The 25,931-nt window shown below is 35.4% G+C and overlaps 1 protein-coding gene across 1 annotated transcript; it reads right to left on the reverse strand.

Moving 5' to 3' along the window:
• Window positions 1-220: 220 nt before the first annotated feature.
• Window positions 221-10,968, reverse strand: GMNC (geminin coiled-coil domain containing). Its single transcript, XM_036017846.1, has 5 exons — window positions 10,553-10,968; window positions 8,715-8,889; window positions 6,950-7,038; window positions 5,933-6,049; window positions 221-3,784 (listed from the first exon to the last, which is right to left on the reverse strand). The coding sequence occupies exons 1-5, from the start codon at window positions 10,553-10,555 to the stop codon at window positions 3,164-3,166; spliced, it is 1,005 nt and encodes a 334-aa protein (XP_035873739.1). The 5' UTR covers window positions 10,556-10,968; the 3' UTR covers window positions 221-3,163.
• Between the last annotated feature and the right edge of the window lie 14,963 nt (window positions 10,969-25,931).

A 25,931-nucleotide genomic window follows, 5' to 3' on the forward strand; every position in this document is an offset into this window, starting at 1 on the left:
TGTCATATATATATGGTATATATATATACACACACACATATATATATCACATATATGTGTATATATAAAAAAATTCTGTTTTCTTGAAATACAGGGGTGGGCAAAAGCAGATTTACAGTCATTCAAATGGAAAAAGACATGGGTTATGATTATTACAATAGCTTTATTAACTCAAAAGAATGTTACAATGCAACTATAAACCTGCTTTTGCCCATTCCTGTATATCAAATAGAGCAATTCTTTCCATTGATTCACACAGTTTCTTTTCTTCCAACTTTTCAACATTATAGTTTAGCATTATTGCAGTTTTAAATGACCCCATTCATTAAATGCCCCCTTAAGTGAAGCTTTCTAATGCTCTTATTTTCCAGATACTAGTGAGATACAAGTATGATTTATTTTCAGATTATCAGAGAACACTGGAAATACTACCAAACTGTAAATATTGATACTGGATTTTAATTTTAGAAGGTTAGTTAAGAGAGTGCTGTACCCACAAAGCACTTAACTCTTTAAGTCACTTAATATCTGAAAGTCTCATTAATGAATCCTGGGTTAAGAAAGAACCTTTAACCCTAAATGCTGAAGACACTGGACTGGTCATATGCATCATACTAAAGAGATGCAAATCAACAAGATTACACTTAAAACCAGAAGAAAAAATCCATTATGAGAACATCTTATGTACAATAGAAACATATTCATCATAATCACAAAAGTGTTTAGTTTTTATGTTTTACCTTATATTACTAAAATATCAACTGTGATTTACTGGAGGGGCATAGTAAAACCATAAAAATTAAAACATATTCAAGTTAGAGAAATTCCCAAATTTTAAAACATAAAAAATGTGTATACATAATTAAAATGAATATAAAATGTGAAGATATGATTTCAAAAAGATGTAGTTTTCTGCCATGTTACTATCCATGAAGCCTGAGCAAGTTATACTAATTTACCACAAGTGTGCTGACATTTATTTAAACCGGACTTAAACCAATTTTCATTTAAAGACTATTACATCTTCTGTACCTTTGACTTATATACCAAATGCACTGTGTTAAGCCTGAGTGTTTACTCATGGTATATAACACATGATAAGGCACATAAAAATGCAAAATAAACATTTGCTGACTAACCAATTTTGTTGTACAACTTGATTATTTAGACTTTTGAAATAGCTATATTACTTTCCTGACTCCTAGTGTATTAAAGTGCAATCAATTCTAATTATTATGTTTGTTTTTTTTTAAAGAGATAAATTTCAGCCACAAGGGGCACAGATACTACAATGTGAAAGGCACCTTTTTTTTTTTTTTTTTTTTAGAAAACAAATGTGTTCCATAGCTTTCTAAGTCTTTAAAACATTCTGGAGAATAATATTAGTTGAAATCTTGGATTTCCCTTCATTAAATTTAAAGAAAACTGAGTAGTAATGAAACTATATAAAACAGATTGTTCAGCAAATAGATCACAAAATAAACAAAAAAAAACAAACAGCGACATCAACAAAAGCATACTTTTGCTTTCAGACATTGATTGCACAAGGTGGCTTAGTGAGAGGTGGAAAAAAAGAAAAATGGGGAAAAGGTTCAACATGTTGGATTATATCATTAATTATAATTTGGTCCATATAAGCAGGCACACATCTGTATTATATAAATATTCTGAGGGTAGGGAGCTTAGGAGATTCAATGGAACTAACACAAGCACTAAGAATACATTTTTATGTAGAAAGACATAAATCATTGATGACAACATTTGCACTAAATCTATGCATGCTTATTTAAAAATTAATATCTCTATTTGTTAGATACAAGCTATTCTCACACAGTCCCAAATTAACCTGCAAAATGGGCTCATATCAAAAAAAGTACTACGATCAGAACACTGAATTCTAAAGTTAACAATGAATGACTCACATTTCTTTTTAATTATATATAAAGTCCACCCAACACAATCTCAGTGATTGTGAAAACTGAAGAGAATAGTACCCTGGGATAGCAGTGCTGGAGTAAAGGTGATGGGACCCAGCCTCAAATAATGGAATATTAGTGATTATCTACTTCAAATTCTGTGCACTGAACAGCTGGGAAAACAATTCTCACACCGGGGAAGCAGCGGATGTGTGGCTCTGAGGTCTCATGAAGACAGCCACAGTGCTTCACTGGCTCATATTTTATTTCCACCTTATAGCATAGCATCTGAGACATGGTAGGTGTTCTACAAATATTTTGAATGCCTTATTGAATGGAAAAATGAATGAATAAATGAATGAATGAAAGAGAGAGAGACATTGGCAGAACTCAGGTAGACTATATTTTCAGGAATAGAAGTTTGTCAGCACTCAGAACATTAGGGTGATAACTTGTTCTGTTGCCACAAGCCCCTCAAAAATGTTCTTGTTTGGGGCTCCAGTCATTAAAGAGACGATAGCGGGTGCCTACAAAGCTGATACACCATGGGTCACTTTGAAGAAATTTTAATTTTCTCTTAGCTTTTAACATATCTGTGGCATTGCTTATCAGTAGAGTTACAGCTGTTTGAAGACACTTTGTCAACTCCACCCTGTGACACTCAACTTACTGAACTACACCACACATAATACTATTCACATCTGCATTATGTCCTCAGGCCTCGGTGATGGGCAGACCCTTGTCTCCACCCCATCCCCAGCAAATTGAGCACTTGATAGCAGGTACTGAGAGCAAAAACAGTGCTCATTCTAAAGGCAGTTTTCAGAAATGAAGAAGAGCGGGAGAGGGATGCAAGTGAGAGCATGAAAGCTGTGAACACTTACACTGCTTGATGAAAGGAGAAAATCTGTTAGATTTGTTATAATTGGAGCAGCATATGTAGGTCTCAAAGGAATATACAGGCAACTGGAAAATACAATTTTAAGTACAGGGTACAGGGAAGAAGGCAACAGCAGGTGTTGGTGTGTAAGCAAGTCAAATTTAGGTGAAAGGAGAGCAGGCATGCTTCATTACAGAATCTTGGAAGCCATTCCCTGCAGATTTACGTGGGTAATTGAGGGTGACATTTAAAGTGTCAGGAGACAGTCTGGGAAATAGCTTCTGTATTCCACACAGTCAGGTTCAAGTGCAAGGGAGGTCTTTGTAAACAGAGTTCATGGCAGTCCTTTGTGGTAGAGGAGGGGTCACTAAGACTGCTTAGGGACCCAGGTAAACTTCCAGCCTCCCTTCTCATCTCGGCGGACAAAGGCTTGTCCCTGGTGGAAGGAATGAGTTTTCACATTACAGTGAGGGCTCAGGGATGTGGAAAAGGCCATCTCTGTTTTATTGGGTGACACATCAGAAGTATAGTGAGGAAGAGTTGGCAGCCCTCCTGGGGGATTTGAAAGTTGAGAAAGGAAGTGAAAATCTTCCCTGTCGCTGGCAGTGCTGTGGGAAGGGGTTGTTCTCTCACCTCCGTAGTCAATTGGCATATCCTCCGTGGGGGCGCTTCCATAATCAACTGCACTCTCTACAAACTGGGGAAATGCGCGGGTGATTCTTCTGGGATGTGGGGAGAGGGCACTGTAGTTAGCTGATAAGGTGTCATCAATGGTGTTGAGGTCTTTTAACCCAAGTGTTTGAAGGACCCAGGGGTCCACTGCGGGGGCAGGCTGTTCTTCACAGTTAGCAAACTCACTGGAGAGGTTTCTCTTGGCACTTTTGCGATGGGGGATCTCCAGAGGAAAATATCTTTGCTCTTTGGGTTTCCTCTTCGCCTTTCTGAATTTTCCACATGCTCTGGAGAAATCATCTGATGAAAGCAATTTCTAGGGAAGTAGCATTTGAAAATATACAGAGTCAGGTCATCAAGCAAGATCATCTTCTTTACTGTTGTCCAGTTACACCTACTTCAAACAGTAACTAGTCACTTAAGTCCTTAGAAAACCTGATTAAACTTCTATTTTCACACACACACACACACACACACACACACACACTGATTAGATTACTATCTGTTTCTAAATTTAAATCTATTATGAGAATTTACTACTTAGAAATCCAATTTATATATTTTTACTAGTCATTTGCATGTTAAAAGGAATAAACGATGTCTTTAAAATTTTAATCCAGGGAAGGAATGACTATTATTATAATGAAAATAATAGCAACTATCATGTATTAGACAGTTACATGCCGTGATCTTATTTTATTTAAGTAGTATTAAAATCTCCTTTAATGGAAAACTGATGGAAACAGACAACAATGTGGTGAAAGCCGGGGGAGGGAGGGGGCTGGGTGGAGGAAGGCAAAGGGGGGGTGGGGGATACCTCTAATAGTGTCAACAATACAAAAAAATGAAACTGAGGTACAGGCATACTAGTGACTTCCTAAAAATCATTCAGCCTAGATTTACATCTAAACCATCTGACTCTAGACAGAACCAGGGAAGGGGTTTAGAGGATGGGTAAAAAAGGCACAAGAGTTAAGATCAATCAATCAATCAATCAATCAATAACATACAGACACAGGAAATAAGTACTAAAACAATGTTTCTTGGTATTAAAGTAATAAGATATTCCAATAACATATCTTTCACAATCAAATAACTGTAAAATGACATATAAGTTTAAATGTTGGTATTTCTTCCTAAAGGAGAATTAAAATTAGTTGGAATTGCTGTCATAAACAAAAAGAAAAAGGGAAAAAGAAACACCATGTAACACGGTTTCCTCTTATTTCATTAACTTCTATAGTGCTCCCATGTGATATGTATTATATTGTTCTAAATCTTGCAAAATTGAGAACAGGAGAGGAAAAACTGCCTAATTAATATTACTTAGTAATTTTATAACCATTCTTTTTAAGGGCCCATGATAATCATGAGGAGAGGTGCTCCCTTTTTAAACAAAGCTAACTGAATTGTAAAGAAATTAAAAGTAGTGTGCTTTTTCTGTCTGAACTCTTATGTTTAGTAAGAGTAGGAAGAAGCATCATCAATTTGCATTAAATAATATCAAATAATGTGGCTTTTCTAGAGAAGTAAGGTAAAGATTGATAGGAGCAATAATGATAACAGAATGGCAAAAAGATAACAAAAATTACAAAACCCAGAGGAATGAAGAAGAGTAAAAACAGGCTATGGGCAAACTACCTCTGAATCGGAGTAATTCATTTTAAAAGTGTGAGTGGGGGGAAAACATTCATTAATTAGCAATATGTAATTGTCAGTCAAGAGATCTGGGCTCCAGTCATAGTCGTGACATTTCAGAGCTGGAAAGATTGTTAGAAGGTCTCTTAGCCCCCTTCATTTACAGGTAAAGGCAGCTGAGGCCCAAGTGAGAGTGATTCACTTAAGGTCAAATGCATGTTTAAAAGAGCCAGCTCTCTCAGATGTGATTCTCTTTCCAATGTCCCATCCATATAACTCTGTCTTTTGATTAATTTCTGCTGTTTCAGCAAGTCCCTTGGCTGGTTTTTGATTCTTAGACAACTTCTTTTGTAATATATGACTAAAATCTATACTCCAGTTGGTTCCATGAAATGACACATACAAATTTTCCCAAGCCCTAGCTGGGTGGTTCAGTTGGTCAGAGCATCATCCCATACACCAGAAGGTTGGGGGTTAGATCACTGGCCAGGGCACATATCTAGTTTGTGGGTTCAATACCCAGTCAGGATGTGTATAGGAGGCAGCCAATCCATGTCTGTTTCTCTCTCATATCAATGTCCTTCTCTCTCTCTCTCCCCAGTGCTTCCTCTCTCTCTAAAATCAATAAATGTATCCTCAAGTGAAGATTAAAAATATTCTTTGGAAAGTGCTATATTTTGTTTAGAAAGTTTCATCCATCTTGTAAATGCATTTGAAGGCATGCTGTTTAGCACACTACCTACATTTAATCAAGGAGTTTTACCCAAATGGTCTCCTTTCTCAAATCACCAACCACTCTGTCTTTATAAAGGGGAGAGTTGCATACCTTGGCTTTTTCCTCAAGACATTTCACCAAAGCAGAATTCAGGTATTGTCTAAGGTGATTATTCTCTTCATGTAACCTAGCAAGTTCTTCTTCCTTCTGTACCAGAGTATCTTGTAGCTGCAAAAAGTGGACAATGGTGAGGGCTGCCCCACTATGTTGACTTTGTAACCTTATAATAATGCCACTGATCCGTAACCTTCTTAAAGCTGATTATTATTTTGTTTGTCTTAAGAACTCTACCTCAGGGAGCCCTCATCCTCAGAGGCCTAAATTCAATCTACACCCATCTACCACCTGATTGTTCAGTTTTGCGCACTGAATTTTTTGTTCATTGCAAAGTGTTTGAAGAGATTATATGACTTTGAAACTGTAACCACAAGGGAAGGTATGTAGGAAAATGAGCTGCAAGCAACTGTTTAAATACAGAAAAGAGTGTTTAGAATAATTTTGTTCCTTGCACCTTAACAAAAGGAAGAAGAAAAAAAGGTGAGTTGGTTTGCCTCAAATTGATCTGTTTGTGTGTCCACTTAATTAAATCACTCTCTCAGGAACAGCAACAAACAAAATATGGAATATGAATCAATCTTTGTAAAACTTATAATCAGCATTCCTTCTTCAAGTGATGAGCCATGTTTGTGACTTAAAAATGTTATCACATTCATTATATCATTTGATCTTTCCAATAGTTCTCAGAGGAAGGCAACAACAAATATTCTAATCTCATAGATAAGGAAAAAAGGATTCAAGAGGTCAGAGCCAGGGCCTGACTTCCAGCCCTCCTAAAGGGTTTGGGTTGTTGTTGTTTTGGGTGTGTGTGTTTGGGGGGACTGTTTGTTTTTTTCTTTGGTATTATCACTTATCTTTTATAACTCTATAGACATATACCCACTTGGGTCCTAAACTGAAAGTCAGCATATGAATTTATGGTACCAGGGAAAAGAAGCTGTGTGACAATGAGGGACAACATTAAGAATGGACTGCACGGAACATGGCCAGTCCCCGACCCTGTGTACATACCTGCTTGTTTCTGTAGAGCTGAGAGGAAAGCTGAGCCTCTTCCCACGAACAAGAGTTAGGAAAGGGGAAATTCGAGTCACTAGATGGTTCTATGTGGAAACACCAAATGGGTAACAGAAAACACACTTGCAGTTTTTGTGCAATAAAGAATTCACCAAAGGATTTCGGAAACATTAAAAATTTCAGTTACTCTTCCAAAAGTAGCTATTGCCTCCACATACGAAAACAAAATATTTAAAGCTTTACAAAAGGGCAGCATGCTGTAAAAGACAAATATTTATAGACTGTATGCCAGAGTGGCTGCAGGGGTCAATTTTTAAGAGCTAACAACTTTCTCCATAATATTCCTCCTTAATATTTGTATTTCTGCTGGCTAAATTTACAAAGACTGTCCCATCTGCATTATTAATTCATTCAAATATTTATTGATCCTCCCCCCACCACTGGGCATAATGTAATTCTACTATGTTTTTAAATTTTTATGTTTTTTTCTAAGCCTTAGTGCTTGAAAATGTAGTATTTGGTTCTAGAATCAAATTCTATTTTTGATGCTACCATTTTCCACAATGAAAATTTCTGCCTGTCTGCCTGTCCATTAAGTCTGGTGGGCCATAGTTATTCAGAATTGGGTGTGGTAGCAATTTCTGCCTTAAAATAATTTGGACCTTGCTTTTCTGAAGACATTGGTGAAATATCAAAACTATAACTCAAACTCATGTATTTCAAATGTCATTCTCTGTATGATTTCATGCTTTTTCAAAAGAGTCTTAAAAAAATATTTGCCAACAAGCCATACCCATTAAAAGAACTATGCTTGGGCATGCTGAATTGGTTTACTTATATCTACTTTTCCTCAACTAGTACAATTGTGACTCTTGCCTTCCTCTACCTAAACTGATGTACTACTGAAATATTTTTTAACTAAAGTAGAACAATGAATAAGGAGACAAGAATAAAATTGTATATACTGCTTGATTTCATATTCTTGGGCATTCTATTTCTTTATTGCTTGTGGTAGAAAGCTAAAACTAGCAGCTCTATTCCTGATATATGTATTTTTCAATAGTTTGGGGTTTTTGTGTTTTTTCTTGAATTCAAAAAAATTATGTGGCAGAATCGACAGTGCAGACATTTAATTATGAAGTTGCTAAGGGTTCTTTCATAAGCTTGAATGTTACTACAGAAATGTCTTCAATATGTATAAATACTGCTTACTGAGCACCAGGTCAAAATTAATATGTAATTTTTCATCAATGTTATACCTCCCTCCAAAATTGAAGTCCTCTTTGGACAAAAAGGAATTATTTTTTCTACTTACAAGACACTGTTTATAGAATTTCCTCCATGAAACAAAATATTAAATTAGTATTTCTCCTTCTTTCTCCCTCATACCCAGAGAAACTTTCCTGAATTCCAAAAGAAATTCTCTAACTGGTATCTTGACTCAAAAAAAACATCCCACCAGTATTGCCTATGAAACTATGTCCTAGACCCAAACCCCCTCAGTGAGTTGGAAATCTCTAAGAACTGAAAAGTGTAGGGAAAAATATAGATTGTCCAGTAGGCAAGGGAAAGAATTCTATTTTCACTATTTTGGCAAGTATAAAATAATAGGTTATTTAGCTTGTAAGATTCAGGGGTCTTTGGGCTTTCTTAAACTTTCCATATCATCCTTTCTTCTACAGACTTCCAACCCATGATGCTTTGCAACTGTGGGTTGCAAAGGGCTTCAGAGCTACCAGGAAAGCAGAAGAGCAGGACTTACCCTGTGCCTGTGGTGCTTGTTGGGGCTCTCTGTTGTCCAGGAGACCAGCAGCCCAGAAAGAGACCCAAGTATCCGTGGAAACGTCAACACCAGATTCTGACGTTGTAGTGGAATACGGGCAATTATAGCTCTGGCCTCCTACAAAGTACTGGTCTTGGCAAGGCAGAACGGTGTTCTGTGAAAATCAGTATGAGGGGTAGGGGGTTCCCAGGAGATGGGGTGATGGGGATTTGGAGAGAGAAGAGGGTGGGAGAAAGATGCCAAAATTACATGCAGTGAATCAAACACAGTAAAGGTTTTAAGTGTAGATCCCAGGTTAATTTTGAGTGGTCAAAATATAAGTACTGGAGAGGGGTCATCTCTTTGGTTTTACTCAATACTTTCCTAAGGCTTCAACAAAGAACAGGCTAGTATTGGATGGACCACATTTTTACAAATCCAGGAATATTCTCTGTTGCCATGTCTGAGTCAACTAACAGGTTACCCAGGATCTAAGTAAAAGGAATTCTACTTCATGATTCAAAGACCTAAGAATTATTTGATCCTTTCTAGCAAATATCTTAAATATATTTTCAATAGCCTCAAAAACCTAAGAATACTAAAAATGAAATAAACAGAATAATAAAATATAATCTAACCTCCTTATTTTAGTTTCTTTCTGAATTACAAACGTGCCCCATTTGTCTCTTTTTTTCCCCCTCTGGTTTTAAATGCTGCTGGATCCTCTGGTGTACTGAACTGTTTGAGATAAATACACAGATATTTTCCAGAGATAACTAAGTAAATATTGCTCCTGACTCCTAACTAAACACAGGACCATAAATTCACTCAAGGAAACATAGAATCAATGCTGAAAAAACTCAGTCAGCAGAGGCAGCAAGCTCTCGGTCTCTCCATCACTAGGTTTCAATACCCTTCCAAAGTTATCTTGCCACTCCTAACTTCCTGGCACGTATTCTTCTCCACTGTGTTCTGAGCCAGTGAACAGCCTCCTGCTCCCGGCTCCTCAAATGAAGTCTTTCCAAATGTCCAGGCAGGGGCAGGTATGCAGCAGCCTTCCTGGGTTAATTTGTACAAAAACTCATTTCTAAACATTTGTCAATGTTTAATCAGGTAAAAGCCATTCATTTCGGCAGAACTCAGCTTTGGACAAATTCTTTTTGACCACTATAAGTCTTTTGTTGACTAGAGGACTTTCTTGGGCATAACATAAACAGAGAGAAAACAAGTAAGAAAAAAAAAAGAAAAAAAGAAGTAAAAATAATAAAAGAAATTGCACTTTGTTAATGTTCCCAGTAAATTAAATTTTGAAAAAGTCCCATTTTGAAGCAAATCCAGCTTGGGCAGTGCAGACCAAAGAAATTCAGCCAAAAGTTTATCAAGTGCTGTTTTCTTTTATTCTAAAAGCATGTTTGCAGGCTCTTTCCCTGGGGTCATTACTGGAATTAGAGTTGAGCTATTATGCAATTGACACCTGAGAAGAAAATAAACCCCAAATAGCCCTCGACTAGGTCAGGTCCAAGTGTTTGCAAATATGTGCAAAATCTAGAGAAGAAGGTGAAGTGAAAAGTGAATGCAGGTGTACTGGGAGAAATGTTGGGAGAATGTACAAAGAATAGAAAAAACAGAGAGAAAGAGAGTAGAAATAAGAGAGAAAGAGATCAGGAGAATATAGGGGGAAAGAAAGGGAAATAAATGGTTAGCAGAGTATACCTGCCTTGACAGGTAGCAGAGAAATCTTGCTTCCAAGGTGGAAGAAAGAATGCAAAGCTTACTAGCTACCTCTCAGCACCCTGAGATTTCTCCAGTGAACTAGCTGACACCAGCTCCTCACTTACCATCTTGCAGGAAAAGAAGGCGCTGCAGAAACTGAACCCACTCTTAATTTTTCGGTAAAGCTGGTGGGAGTTTTAAATGGGACTGAGGGGAGGAACTAAGAGAGGCGAGTTCTAGTCTTCAGGAGCTGCGGGTGACGCGGGGGGCTCCCGGTGAGCGCTGCCCTCTGATTTGATACGAAGCTGTCAAACTGGTGACGTGCGTCAGGGAGCGTCCAGCCAAAGCCAAAATCACTAGCGCTCCTGGAGACCACGGTGCCTGGACCTGAAACGTGGGGGTCGGGTGCGCAGCTGTGCTTCAAAACCCGCGCCTGTGCTGGCTCGCTGCCCGCCAGCGGGGCGTCAGGGGTGGCGGTGGCCGCGTCGTCCGGACACCCCCAGGCGAACACCGGCTCTCCACGTCCCCCCTGCACCCCCACTCGATGCGAGAGGCGGGGCAGGGCGGGAAGACTAGTCCGCAGGTGCCGTGTAGCAGGGTCAGCCCACATCTCAAAGATCCGGGCATCACTTGGTGAAGACATACAGCAGGCCCCACAGTTAATACTGCGCCTGTGTATTTTCCCAGCCACGCGATAAATATCAACTTCATGTATGACGTTGTGAGTTGATTGGCTTTCCCTGTTTTCTGTTTAATGGGTCTCATTTCTCCCAACTCCTATAGTGGATGTTCCATGTGAAGGTGATCAATCTCTATTCTATCCCTTAAACTTCAGAGAATAGAGGTTTCTGCCTGTTTTGTTAAGTGCCTGGAACACTTTTTAGTGTGTGATGGGGTGCTCAATGAAGAATGAATTAAGTTACAAATTAAGAATCTAAAGTGCCTATGTCTGTGTTGGTTTTATCTTTACAACCACTAGTATATAAATAAATTATTACAATTAAGAAAAATTAGTGTGTTTATACTTCTCAAAGTGTTTGATTTCCACCATCTTCTCTTGCATTTCATTTTCATGACTCCTGTGATTTTATATCTGGAGGAGTAAGAAGAGTAATATCATCTTTAAAACCATTCATCTACCACTAATAGCCAACATATTTCAAGCGACAATAACTTAAGAGGTAGGTGATTTTATCATCTCTGGTTTAAAGGCTGGCAAATGATGCACTGAAGTTAAGAAGCTTAACTAGCCTTTACACAACTAGGTAGTGGCAGACTTAGGATTTGAACCTCTGGCTCCATCATCCATGCTTCTAACTACTATAATTTTTTTTTTACTCTCTTTAACTTCGTTCTACTGCCATTTGTGCACTGAGCATTTTTATCCACTGAGTTGTGCTCCCCTAGAATTTATATGTTGAATCTCTAACCCTCAATGTGACTATCTGGAGTCATGGCCTCTAAAGTGGTAAACAAGGGTAAGACGTTGTAACAGTGGTGCTCTAGGCTAATAAGATTGGTGTCCTTAGAAGAAGAGAAAGAGACCCCAGGGATGGCATGCACAGAGAAAAGGCCAGACGAAGACACAGCCAGAAGGTAACTGTTTGCAAGTCAAGGAGAGAGGCCTTAGGAGAAACTGAAAACTCAGCTGACACCCTGATCTTGGACTTCTAGCCTCCAGAACAGTAAGAGAATACATTTCTGTTGTTTAAGTTCCCCATCTGCGGTTCTTGTTATAGAAGCCCTAGCAAACTAATACAGTCATGGTGTAGGAATTGAGAAAACTTCTGATTCTGGCTTGCATCATCTTTTCTCTAAGCCAGTTTTTACCTTTATTTATTCTTCCTTGCCTTGTACTTATCCATAGCACTTAGCAGTGAATTGCACGCAGCAGACACTCATTAAGTGCTCTCTGTACAAAATCAAGAAAGGAATTGAAGAGGAAGAGGGTGGAGGTGTTAGACTTCATAGAGTTATTGTCTCCCATTCTAATACTGTTTATTCACAAGCACTTTAAAGTGGAGAGTGCCAGGTGTGGAGATGACCGGCTGGAAGATACTGTCAGGGTTACTGGACATGAATGGTCCCCTCTCTGCTCTCACTGCACAAGGGGCAATATGACTCTGAGATGATGGGTAAACAAATCAAAACTGGTTTAGGTAGTGAGAATCAGTGATCTCGTTTGGGGCAAAGAAAGCCCTAATTTGTTAGTTTTGTGAAGAACACTACTGGCAGATAAAGGAAGATTGAGTTTTGTTTTGTTTTTTTCTGTATGAAAACTGTCATAAATGAGATATGTGGGCTTCTGGAAGATATTATTTTCTGACTCTAAAAATGATTCAAAATGGGCTCTTATGAAAACATGGTGTAAAAATAAAGGGCATAGGCTTTGGATCCAAATACACCTGAGTTGAAATTCCAGCTCCACGCTCTGGGAATGAATCACCTGATGCGAAATTGTCATGTTCTCTAAGTCCTCAGTTAGTTCCTCTGGTAAAGAAAGAAACACCAATGTAAAAGGTTAAAAAGCTGACCACCAGTGCTTGAATAATCCCAATTCACTGCTTATGTTATGAATAGTAGCTATTATTATTGTTTGGTGTAGGGCACATCACCTTTTGAACCTATGTGCTGCTGTGCCTCGCTTGTGAAAAATAACAGAAAATGAAAGCTATATTAAAAAACAGGATTTTTTGAGAGCTAAAGCATTTTTAAAGTATTTGATGGGTTTTAAGCATAACAATGTTTCATCAGTCATTAACTACTTTAGTAGAAGTGGGAATATAGATGGTGGCGGAGAATCCCTTAAGTTAAACAGTGAAGAGCTATTGACAATTGAATACAAATCTGAAGATAAAGCTTTCCTAAAATCATAAACTGATGGAAAAATTTCCAAATTGTCAAGGTCTGATTTAAGCACTTCTTTTTATTTCAGATCTACTGCTTAGGTATAACTCTTACTTTTCCTGGTTGGTTGTTTGATGATTTTTTTTTCAATGAGTCAAGTAAGGAATAATATGACATCTTTTAGGTTTTTTATTCATATTTTTGAAAGAAAATGTACAAGCTCCTTAGTGATTGTAACCGATGTAGATGTTTTTTTCATCTATGAATAATAAGATCAGTTTAAAATTGGCTTTTGTGTTGTGGCTGAAGTGATGGCGTTAGAGGGGAGGTGGCTAATAACAGCCCAATTGTTGAGTCGGGGCACTGCCTCCTGCCAGGGCAGAGATACAACAAAATAGGAAGTAATTTGACCTGCACACAAACCAAGCCTGCAGACAGAAAACAGTAGAGTATGATCAGAGGTGGGCCAAAGAGATAAATACTTTGGCATATGGAATATTCTTTTATTTCACCCCTGGAGGACACATTATTCAATTACCTCATTAGTGAATTCAGTAGCATGTATAATAAAAGAACAATTTTAAATTCTCTTTACAAGCATGGCTTTTTCCTATAGCTATAACAGCTGAATCTCCAGGCAATAAAAAGATAGTATTTCTGCTTTCACATGTAGGTAAAGAGAAGCATAACCCTTAGAGAAAATTCAGTGCAGTAATAATTTACTTTGGGAGATTTAACATTTGCATATTTTCTTTCAGCATAGCTGCAGAACCATGACACTTTTAGTTTGTAAAGGCATAGCTTTGAATTTCACCTCTCTGGAATGATGCACAGAAATCATTCATGTTTACATGAACAGAGTCTTGCCTTCTACCCAACAGTTACACGTCAGAATAATTCTAGCAACCATCACATATGAAATAACTTCTGCCATGGAGGAAAGCCATTTATACATGAACAAAAGGTATGCAGAAGAAACTAAACTGTTAATTCTGGCAACAAACATTTTCAAAATATGTTTGAGAAAGTGATATCAGGTTGTTAGCCAGAAAAGAGAAAGGCCTTGGATAAATTAAAGAGTAATATGTTCAATTCAATCCTGACTCCGAATAGCACTACATAGAGGAATGTGTGTGGGAGGGAGGAGAAAGGAGATTTATGACACTATTTTATTGGATGTTTGAGCCAGAATTTATTTTAATATCTTTTTAATTGATTGCCTAATTTTCAAATTATATTTGCATTACATCAAAGAAAATCATGTATGATTGTGTTATTCACAAATTGAAGATTCTCAAGTATAATGGTATATTTTTCAAATATCAGCAATCTACTTCATATTGAGGGATAACTGGCAAATAGATGTAGATATATATTCATTACACAAAGTGAGGCAAAACTTGATGTGCACTGTGTAGCATTGCTTTCTGGATTTTCTCATCATATAGCACTTTAAAATGATGTTTCTGGGCAAGCTGGAATAAATAACTGAAGCTTATCATGGCGTTGACAGGCATGAGAGTCCCCACTTCTCCCAGGGCCTATCAGGACTCTAACTCATTGTGGTCTGGTGCACTAGTTGGGAAACTCTGCTCTGTGATAACCTGTATGGCCAAGTTGAAATACAGTAATCTCAATTCTGCTATAAAATGCATTCAAAACAGTGAAATTAACTTGGCATTACCACAAAGGTTAGAGATGTGGAACCCCAAACAAAACAAAATAAATACAACTCTCCTATTACTTTACTCCAACCACATTAGAAAATAATTAAAATAGTAAGTTATTAATGATAACTACACACCAGAAATGTACTAGTTCAATTATAATTTGAAATGGGATGAATTTCTGCTTCAGAAATCCAAGCATCCTCATAAAGTGGGCTCCAGTGCATTCACTGTTCCTAAGATTGCCCTTAAGGATTTTTGATAGCTTGGTGGATGGATTGCTGACTAGGTATTAAAGATCTGAAAAGTGAATTGTCACTGACCATGGCATCTAATTTTATCCTGAGGATGATGGAAATAAAGACATCGCTGTAGCTTCTTTGAAAAGTTTAGCCCATCGTGTAATAGCAAAACAGGACAAATGAAACCTGCTACCTTCTAACCCTGGAATGATCAGAGAACCTGCAATATTGTGATCTCTTTCATGAAAGAAAAAGACAAAGAAATATATTTATATATAAGATGTTAAGCTACAGTGAGGTTGTAATTTCATATTTTTGTAATCCACAGAATGTTGACTGAATTCTTATTAATCCATTAATTTGTGGTAAAAATTGCTTTGTCATCAAACCAATGAAAATTGGTTTGAAAATTGTAAAACTTGAAAATTGTAACAATTTGCATGTTTCTAGTCACACTCTGTTTTCCACATTTGTTTTTCATAAAATGCAAGCATAATGCCAACCTCTAGCCAGTTGAAATATTTATACATTCAAAGTCAATATGATATAAATACAGAGATTTATAACTTCTATGATATTAATGATGCTGAATGACATTAGAATGAATGAGCAGAAGCATTAGAAGTTGAGTAAAGTATTTCACTACAACAGCAATAAAGTAAAATTCCAAAGTCTTCTGCGAATGTTTTCTTTCCTTTATCCAACCAGAGACCTTCCTGCTGTCACCTCTGGAACAGCAGTATTATTAGTACTGTGTGACAAAACCATGGTCCATGATCTTCAAACACACAAATAAATTTCTATGGTTTGGCACCAAAAGCTAAGCAAGTGAACTGACTGAACTCTATGAGAAGTGATTTATTATCCTAGAACACAATCAGTAAAAACTCAAGTAGCATGTTGCAGAACTTGCATATTTAAAAACATTTTAACAGCAAGTATTATTTGTGCATTCTTTAGTATCTATCTAGATGTGTGTAAATGCATGTGTTTATATATTTGCATATATACATATGCATATATCCAGAGGAATTCTCAAAGCCCACTGCCTTGAAATACTTACACTGGAAACATAAGGTGTTGGAAAACAAAGACTTATTCTCCACTCTTCATTTTTCTATAAAGAAGCAACTGTTAGCCAAGAGAATAGATTTTTTTGATTGATGAAATTTCAAAAAAGGAAAAAAAAATTTTCCCTACGTTAATGTCAGCATACGTTAGACCTACTTTCTCTGCTTTTCCTGAAGGTAAAAGGGAAGCCTTCAGAGAAGCCTCCGTCCCAGTCAGAGCTATGTGTGGCTACATCTGTGTCCTTGTGACAGGGCAACTAAGTCTATGTTATTCAACAGTGCACATTGGGAAGCCCATTAAAACTACAGATAAGACATGCTTGCCAACCAAGCTTTTGTTTAAAAAGTGATAAAGGTAACTATTTCCGTATATCTGTTTTTGTGCCTACCACTTATTTCTAATATCAAAAGAGAAAGGAGTATTATTTATTGCCATGTGCTTATTAAAAAATGATTTATGCTCTGTGTTAAAACATAAGTAATCAGGAAATATAGATATATATATGAAATTCAGTTATATGCAAATATATTATTAGAACTTTAAAATATCCATATTGTCTAAGTCAGCAAAAGCAAAAGAAATAATTTTATGTAAATAATAAAATTGAATAAAAATGATGTACAACTTTGTTCACTATATCAGTGTAACAAATGTGTAAAAACCTTCTAAACATCTAATAGTAAGAGAATCTTTCAATAAATTATAGTATGTTCTTGGTATGAATTTCATAGCCATAGAAAATCCTTTTAGAAAAAGTTACAGACATGGACAAACAGCATCATGTTAACTATTTTGAAGTGCATAAAAGTATATTCACACAAGTGAAAAAGCAAGAGGAAAATATACTAACATATTAATGTTGTTCATTATTTTGTAAGAAAAGTGTTGTGATTATGATTCTATTTTTGTCTTCCTATGTGCTCCCTAAATTTGATAAGGAACATGTTTTGTTTTATTATCAGAAAAAAATATCAAAATATATATGAAATCATACGATCAGAGTGATATATTGTATAGAATAACATCACATTTAAAATTAAAGCAACAGGCAGTAGAGATAGATGTCTGTGTGTATATTGATTTTAAAAGTATTCCACATGCTTCTATTTTATCCAAATATGAAGGGTAAGGGGTGAGGTGGGGGAAAAGTGCTTTATTTCTTTCCTTTGTACAAATTTAAAAATTTTAAAAATTGCACAAATCTACAGAGAGGAGGAAGAATACTTTGCAACAAAATAGCCACTTTTTAAAAACACTGCATTGTTCCAAAAATACAAATCACTACAAAGACTTAGTGCAGCTTTGACACCAAGATCATAAAATACAAGATTTGCATCTTTTTTATATAGAAGAAGAAAATTAAATAGTTTATGATTAATAATATTCAGACTAAAAGTACTGAAGAGATTAAATAGAATAGTGCCGGTAGATAGAATAAACAAGTTTTGAGATTTCAATCTAAAAAAGATATTTCTGACACTCAGTACCATGTAAATATAGAACAGCTACTGTGTGAGTAGTGAGCTTTCAATCACCAGAAGAATTCACAGGGCCCAGATTACCAGTAACCTCAGATATTTTACATTTCATTCATACACTGGTAATATGAAAATATGCTCCTTAAAATTATTTCTAATGATAGTAGCTCACAATTCTAAGTGATTTTGACATTAGAGGTCTGTGTTTGCAATTAATTTCCATGCATGTCTTTAAAGGGACACAGAACTTATTGCTCTTTCCTGTATGGGAATAGTTTGGTTGAGATTTAGAACTTATTTTGGGATGAAGGTTGTCCTGGAAGACAGAAAGAGTCAACAGTGGGTGAGAATGTTGGCAACTGAGTAGGATCACTGCTTTGCCCCATTCCTACAGCATCTTTTCCTTCATTCTCAGAGTCACTAGGTCATTAGAACTGGGCATTGTAAGTAGCAGAAGCACATTTAGTAAGAAGATACGGGGTGCAGCCCAAGTCCTAAGAGCTTAAGCCTTAAGGAAAATAAAAGAGAATTTGGCTGCAGGACTCTTGTGAGTCATCTTATACTCAGCTTTAGCTTATCAGGATTCAAAGGAAGTTAAAGGTCACCAAGTTGAGGTTAATAAATTATATAGGTTTCATGTATACAATTCTATAATACATCACCTGGATGTTATATTGTGTTCACCATCCGAAGTCAAGTCTCCTTTCATCACCACTTATCCCCTCTTTACTCTCTCCTACCTCCACCCAACCCCACTTTTCTCTGGCAATCACCATACTGTTATCTGTCTATGAGGGTTTTGCCTTAATCCTTTTACTTTTGTCACCCAGCCTCCCGAGCCCCCTCACCTCTGACAGCTGTCAATCTGTTCTCTGTGTCTATGAGTCCATTTCTATTCTGTTTATTTTATTCTTTAGATCACACATATAAGTGAAATCATATGGCATTTCTCATTCTCTGACTGAGTTATTTTACTTAGCATAATATTCTCCAGGTCCATCCATGCTGCCACAAAATATAAGATGCCCTTCTTTTTTACAGTTGAGTAATATTCCATGGTACAAATGTACTGCAGCTTTGTTTATCCACTCATCTACTGATGGGCGCTTGGGTACTTCCAAAGTTTGGCTATTGTAAATAACACTGTAATGAAACACAGGGGTGCATATATTCTTTTGAATTGGTGTTTTGGGTTTCTTCAGATAGCTTCCCAGAAGTGGAATCACTGGGTCATAAGACAGTGCCATTTTTAATTTTTTGAGGAACCCCCATACTGTTTTCCATAGTAGCTACACCAATCTACACTCCCACTACAGAGCACAGGGGGGTTCCTTTCCTCCCCATCCTTACCAATACTTGATACATGTTGTTTATGGATTACAGCCATTGTAACAGATGTGAGGAGGATATATGTCTGTGGTTTTAATTTGCATCTCTCTAATGAGTAGTGATGTTGAGCATTTTTTCATATGCCTGTGTGTCATCTTTGGAAAAGTAACCAATGTCACCCCAATAAATTCAATAAAAATAAATACAATAAAAATAAAAAATAAAAGTCACCAACTTGAACTTTCCTACATTGATGCTTTGATTATGCTTGTGGGAACTTCAGATTTTGAGCAGATAAGGATTTCCAGGAAATGGGAAAATACACAGGTAAGGTGGATGACAAATCTTGCATAAAAATGTCAAATTTAATAAATAAATAAAAAGCATATAAGGAGAAAATAGGCCCAAAATTGGGCAATCAGAAGAGAATAATGTGAAAACTAGTTCACTGAATCTTTTGGTTTTTTGAAGCTAATAAACCACAGGCTACGTATTTTACTTTTGCTATTTGGAGAACGAGGTTGAGCCTCTCATCCTTTACTCTCTGTCCATTAGCTGTCTCCCTGCTCTTCCTTTTGCACCAGAAATACCCATCTGTTCTAGTTGAAAATGTATGTGTGGAACAGAGGAAGTCCTATATATTCGATGATCCCCAAGAAGACATATTTCATACAAAGTCAGAAGCTAAAACAGAAAATTAAGTAGAAAATTAAAGGGGCAAAGATTTATGTTCAATAGATGAAGGTACTTTTAATAGAGTTGTCAAGAAAGAAATGATTTTCCTTAAGCAGGAGTGCATTCTCTATCACTGGTCATACTCCATCAAAGGCCAGAAAGCAAAAAGATTATTTAGTGAATGCAAGCAGACATTCATTCAAAAAGTGAGTGAGCTCCTTTTCCATTGTATGCTGCATTATATAAGTACCAGGGCTGATACACTTAAGAAAACAGACATCCTCTCTGTCTTAATGGCATTTACGGTCCAGAAGGAAATAGTACACACATATTTATGTAAATTTAAATTACAGTAAGTGTAATAAAGAAGAAATTACAGTGTGCTATGAGAGTGTTGAACCTATTGCTCCTAACCCTTTGAACTGGGAGAAGAAAGCTGGGAACAGACTCAGGTGTCAAAACATATTTTCCTGAGGAAATGACATTTTAGCAAAGACTTGAGGAAACAGGCTGGGTTCAACAGATGGAGAAGAAAAGGAAAATATGCCACAGGAAACACAAAGGAGCACATGCAAAGACCCCAAAAACACACATTAGGAAGAGAAAGGGTGGTGAGTAATGGGGATGGAGAGGCTGAGAACAGTTCATGCAGGCAAAATGTTCGATCCTAAGAGCAGTGGAAAGTTACAGAAGGGCTTAACTAGATGAGTGTAGTGAGTTTTGTTTCCAAAGTATTAAATACTAGATAGAATATCGACCTTCCAAATTTGACAGTCTAAACACTTGAGGCATTTTCTTCAAACAGTGGTGCCCTGGGCAATACAGTCCCCCATACTCTTGTGCAGAACTAGCCTCCGCTTAAAAACAAAACAAAAAAATATCTTCTTTCATTGATTCTGTGTCATTTCCAAGGTTTTAGATCTGTGGACCCATAATTTGTAGCTCAGAAAGGGTCTTTAGACATTATCCCACCTGATTGCCTCTCATGTCCGACGACACAGCCAGGTTTACTGCATTGCCAAAGGTCACCTATTGTAAAGTGCAAAGCTGGTACCAGAAACTGGTTCTGCAAAGTCCCATCCAATCAATGTCATTCTTTTATAAACAATTATCAACTGTATTAATTCTTCAGTGTTTATTAGGCAGTTGCATTTTAAATATGTGTTATTGGGTTACTATCCTTTTATTTTACACTAATTTAGGACTGTTAAAAAGTTATTCTATTGTCTTCTTTGGTTATTCTGCATATCATTAAAAAAATGTATATAAGATCCTGAAATTAAATTACAGTTTTATTAGCCATATGGTGCCATTTGCTTAAGCATCATTATTCAGGTTAACATTTATAATATAAAAAGAATATATTCTTAATATTAGTATATTCCTCATATTCTTAATATTAGTATAAATGCTGGCTACAGGTGCACTTTCTAAACATATACTTAAAGGGGGAAAATTCAAGATACTTTTAGCACAACTGCACTTAAAAAGTCTTATACACAAAGGGATAGGTATGCAATATATGTAAAGGTTTATCTTCTTATTGTATTTATAAACACATGTGAATCTTGTCATGTCATTGATGTTGTTATACTTTTTTTGAATATTGTAAGGTTTTCTTATGGTTCTCTAACCGTCCCCTGACCAATTCTGTTCTATATCAAAATTATCATGTCCATCAAGAATCTAGTGCAGGCTGCCCTCTTTCCATCGGTTGTATAAATGTAGAGCCTAACCTGTCATCTGCCTATGGAAAGGTACAGGGTTTTACAGAACTAAATTTTACTCTTCTGGTCTTGTTTAATATTCTTGCATTTCTTTCATTTTTCTCTCTTTCCCATATTTTAATGCCAACTTTATGTACTTTTCTATCCTTTAAGAAGCCTTAGTTACTGGAAATAAGTGGAAGGTAGTAAATAATTAAAGAACATGTACAAGTAAATTAGAAAAATAAAATTATATTAAAAATTTATGGTGAACATGAATATATACAGAAGAAAATAACAAAAAATAGTTACTAGTATAAAATTCTTAACTTTATGAGAAATTCTAAAATATCCATATACACTTATAAGCATTTTACAAAAGTAATTTTTAAAATGTGTGTCTTTCATTGTTGCTCTTGTGGTAGATTATATTTTTCAAAAATTGACAGAATAGATTTTCCATTCCTACATGTGTTTTTTGAACCTACCACTCCCATCACAAGGTGGAGTCTATTTTCCTTCCTCTTGAAACTACACAGAACTTGGTGACTGCCTCAACCAAATGAACATCACAAGGTGATAATGGCATCTCTCTCTGTGTCTCTGTCTCTGTCTCTCTCTCTCAGCTCAACCATGGAACTCAACCACACTGTTATGAGAATGCCCAGGCCACAAAGAGAGACTATATACCATTATTTATTAAATATATGAAATATAATGCATAATATCTTAATGGATATTCAGATTATTTCCATATTTTTGTTTCTATAGGCATTGCATAATACACTGTTTTCCATGCATATATTCTTATGTAGTGGTGATTTTTTTCTTAGGGACATACATCCAGGAAAGTATTTGCTGGGTCAAAGGCTTTATAATTTTAATAGATGTTGTTAGATTGCTTCTTCTAAATTGGCTGCAATACTTCCTATTTCAACTAGCAGCATACAACTTCTTTTATTTGTCCAGAATATGTTTATTTCTCTAATAAGATTTTATATTTTATGTTTTATGTTTATTTCAGATAGATAAATGATAGATAGATAGATAGATAGAGCTCCATCCTGTTCCATCTGCTAATTCCCAAGTCTTTCAGTTGTGTGTGTTTGTGCATCTGTGTGTGCATGCAGTTATAAATTATTTTTTCTCTTTCCATTTCTAGAGGCTTCAGAACTATAAAGAAAATTACTGCCTTTTTTTATGTCTTATATCCAGCCTCTTTACAAACTCAAATTCATTTTCATAGAGTTTTCTAGAATCTCTTGGGATGTATACAATCATATGAATAGCAAAAAAGCTAGCTTGTTTTCTCTTGCTGTTGTTTTCAGTACACCTCCAGCCAATATTCAAACTAATGTCAAAAGCGGGCTTCCCTCTCCAGTCTGTGACTTAGACAGAATGACTTTAAAGCTGTGCTTTCCTACCAGTGTTTGTTGTCTACTTTGTGTAGTCAAGTACTAAATTTAAGTAGCTGCTTTTCACTCTGAATATATTTGGAAAATAAAATATTAAGTTCCTTTTTATTGTCTCTGTTTGTAGATCTTCTGACATTTTCTGTATTACTTTAATACACTTGAAGTACCTGTAATTTAAATATTTAAAATAAATCACATGAGAACCTATTTATTCATTAAAAAATCTACAGATTTTTTGGTAATTATATATTTTGCCAAAAATCATCCATTTCTTTAGTTTTTAAATGTGTTGCCATATTATTACATAACATAAACTTTTTTATTATTCTTTTAGTACCTCCTGTAGTTAAGTCTTATCATCTTTAATCATGTATATTTACCCCATTCTTTTGTCCTTGGTCAAGCTTATGAGGAATTTATCATTTTTATTGAACTACTCTTTAAAAAAGCCTTTGATTTATTTATCCTTTGCACTGTGTCTGAAGTACAAGTAGAGATTATAAGTGTATCTACCCCACAAGGTTATTGTGGTGAGGATTACATAATACTAACAAAGTGCTTAAATTTACTCAAATTTCAAGCTATATATTGAAGGTTCTTATTGTATTCATATTTTTATCAATTTCCCATTGTTCTAATATGTGGTTCTTTATATTATTTAGCTACTGTGTCATTTGTCATACAAAGGTGTATGACTACACTTCTTCTTCACATAGTATGACTTTTATTAATATAGGTCATGCCACTTTATACCATTTGTTGATCAGTGATTTCAGTCCTAAAGTCCACTCTCTGAGATAATGTTCGTATTCTCCTGCCTCTCTCTGCCTCTCTCTCTCTCAATTACATTTACTTTTATATGCTCATTATTTTTGTTTTCATTCTGACTCTGGTACATAGAATACAGCTGGATATTTTTTAATTCATTATGAGAATATAAATCTTTTCATGGGAAATTGTAATCATTTCCAATTTATGCAATGATTAATAAAGCATTTTATCTTTTATTTTGTTTTGGTTTTATTTATTTGGTTTGCTAATTTTCATTTTTAATTCACAATGCATAAATAATGCCTATCTTTGCTTATCTCATGGGACTACTATAATTATGAAAAATATATGATAAATATATTTATAATACATAAATTTTTATATATATTTTTATTATGTCACTAGTACCTTAAGGAAATACTAATGTAAAAATAATTAACATTTTAAAAACTAAAATAAATTTATTGTGTTGTATAGTTGATAAAATCTGCTGTTACTAAATAATGTGCATAATTCAGGACAGGTTTCTACACTATTTTTAAATTACTAGTCTTTATTATTATCTTAGCATTTTAGCATTTTAACTTTATAGGAAAGTAGGAAGTACAGAGTTTCCATACACATCTTCTTCTCTCCTCACCAAGTTTCAACTATCATTAACATTACTAACATCTTGCATTAAGGCAGTACATTTGCTACATTTGATGAGCCAAAATTGTTATTAGCTTAGTTTCATAGTTTACATTAGGGTCCACTCTTTGTATTGCACATTCTATGGGTTTTGCCAAATACATAACGATATATACCCACCAATACATTATCATGCAGAGTAGTTTCACTGCTCTAAAAGTCCCTTGCTCCACATTTTATATCTTTCACTTTAAGTTTTTATATATTTGGTTTACTATTTTTAATGTTTCTCTCTTTTCTTTTTGTTCCTTATATGTTTGTTGTGTTTGATACAAATGGTATTCATTCTATTTATCACCCTCTTAATTTGGAAATTGCACCATATTTTTGATTTTTTAATGGTTACTTTTCCTTTCTCACTGCTCTTGTTGCAACACATTTCTCTACTATGATTTGACGAAAAAATGATATGAATACTATCTAATGAGTGTATACTACATGTAAGTTCTAAGCATTAATAATCTATATTAATGTTAGGTTATAGTCAACCATATATAATAATCTATATGATCTGAGTCCTCATGAAGACCCCATAAGGTAGACATAGTTATCATTTCTAACTACTAAGGAATTGAAACACTTTTCTGATATTACATGGGTAAGAGGTGGGGTCAAGATTTTGAAACCAGATAGACTGAGTCTAACCAAATCTGTGAAACTAAATTATATACTAACTCATTGACTCAATTTTTTACCCCAGGAAAACTTTCTATGTCTTCATGCTTTCTTTCCATCACAATAAGATGATATTTTAAAAATATTTTCCCTTTCTTTTCCTTTCCTCTCTCCTCCTCTCAGGAGACCTTTGTATTCTTTTATACTTTATTTTGCTCACCATCTATTCCTAGATTTTCTTGAAATAATGTAAAATTTTTAGTTCTGGACTATTATTTTACCAGGGATTTTTTACATAACAAATTAATATGACAAATAATTTTCCTAGTAAAAAATAAAACTAAATGTAAAATTTAATGTTGCCAAACCAGTCAGTCACACATGTGTAAACTGGTCCATTTTTGGTAACACAGTTTGATAGATATATATGTTAATATCAATTTACCCTAATTCTACTTTGAGAACATATTATAAAGAAATATTCAGAAATAAAGACACAACTTTATTTTTTTAAAAATTTTATTTATTTATTTTTAGAGAGGGAAGGAAGGGAGAGAGAGAGAGAGAAAGAGAGAGAGAGAGAGAAACATCAATGTGGGGCTGCTGGGGGCCATGGCCTGCAACCCAGGCATGTGCCCTGACTGAAAATTGAACCTGCGATGCTTTGGTTCGCAGCCCGCGCTCAGTCCACTGAGCTACACCAGCCAGGGCAAGACACAACTTTAAATAAAATGTTTATCCCACCATTAATTGGGATACATACAATTCAATCAAGAGCTGAAAAGTTTAAATTAACACATAACTTTATAAGAAATTCTGCTCAATTTAAAAATAACAAATAATTTAGTTACACTAGAAAAATCTTAAAATATGACATTAAGAAAATATAAATATAGAGGTACACAAACTGATAGGAATTGTGTAGCATATATAGTATGAAAATAGTTCTGTTTGAACTTGGGAAAAAATCCATACTTTAAAAATTATTTTCACTTTGG

This window comes from Phyllostomus discolor, chromosome 2 (assembly GCF_004126475.2).
Source record: "Phyllostomus discolor isolate MPI-MPIP mPhyDis1 chromosome 2, mPhyDis1.pri.v3, whole genome shotgun sequence".
NCBI lineage: Eukaryota > Metazoa > Chordata > Mammalia > Chiroptera > Phyllostomidae > Phyllostomus > Phyllostomus discolor.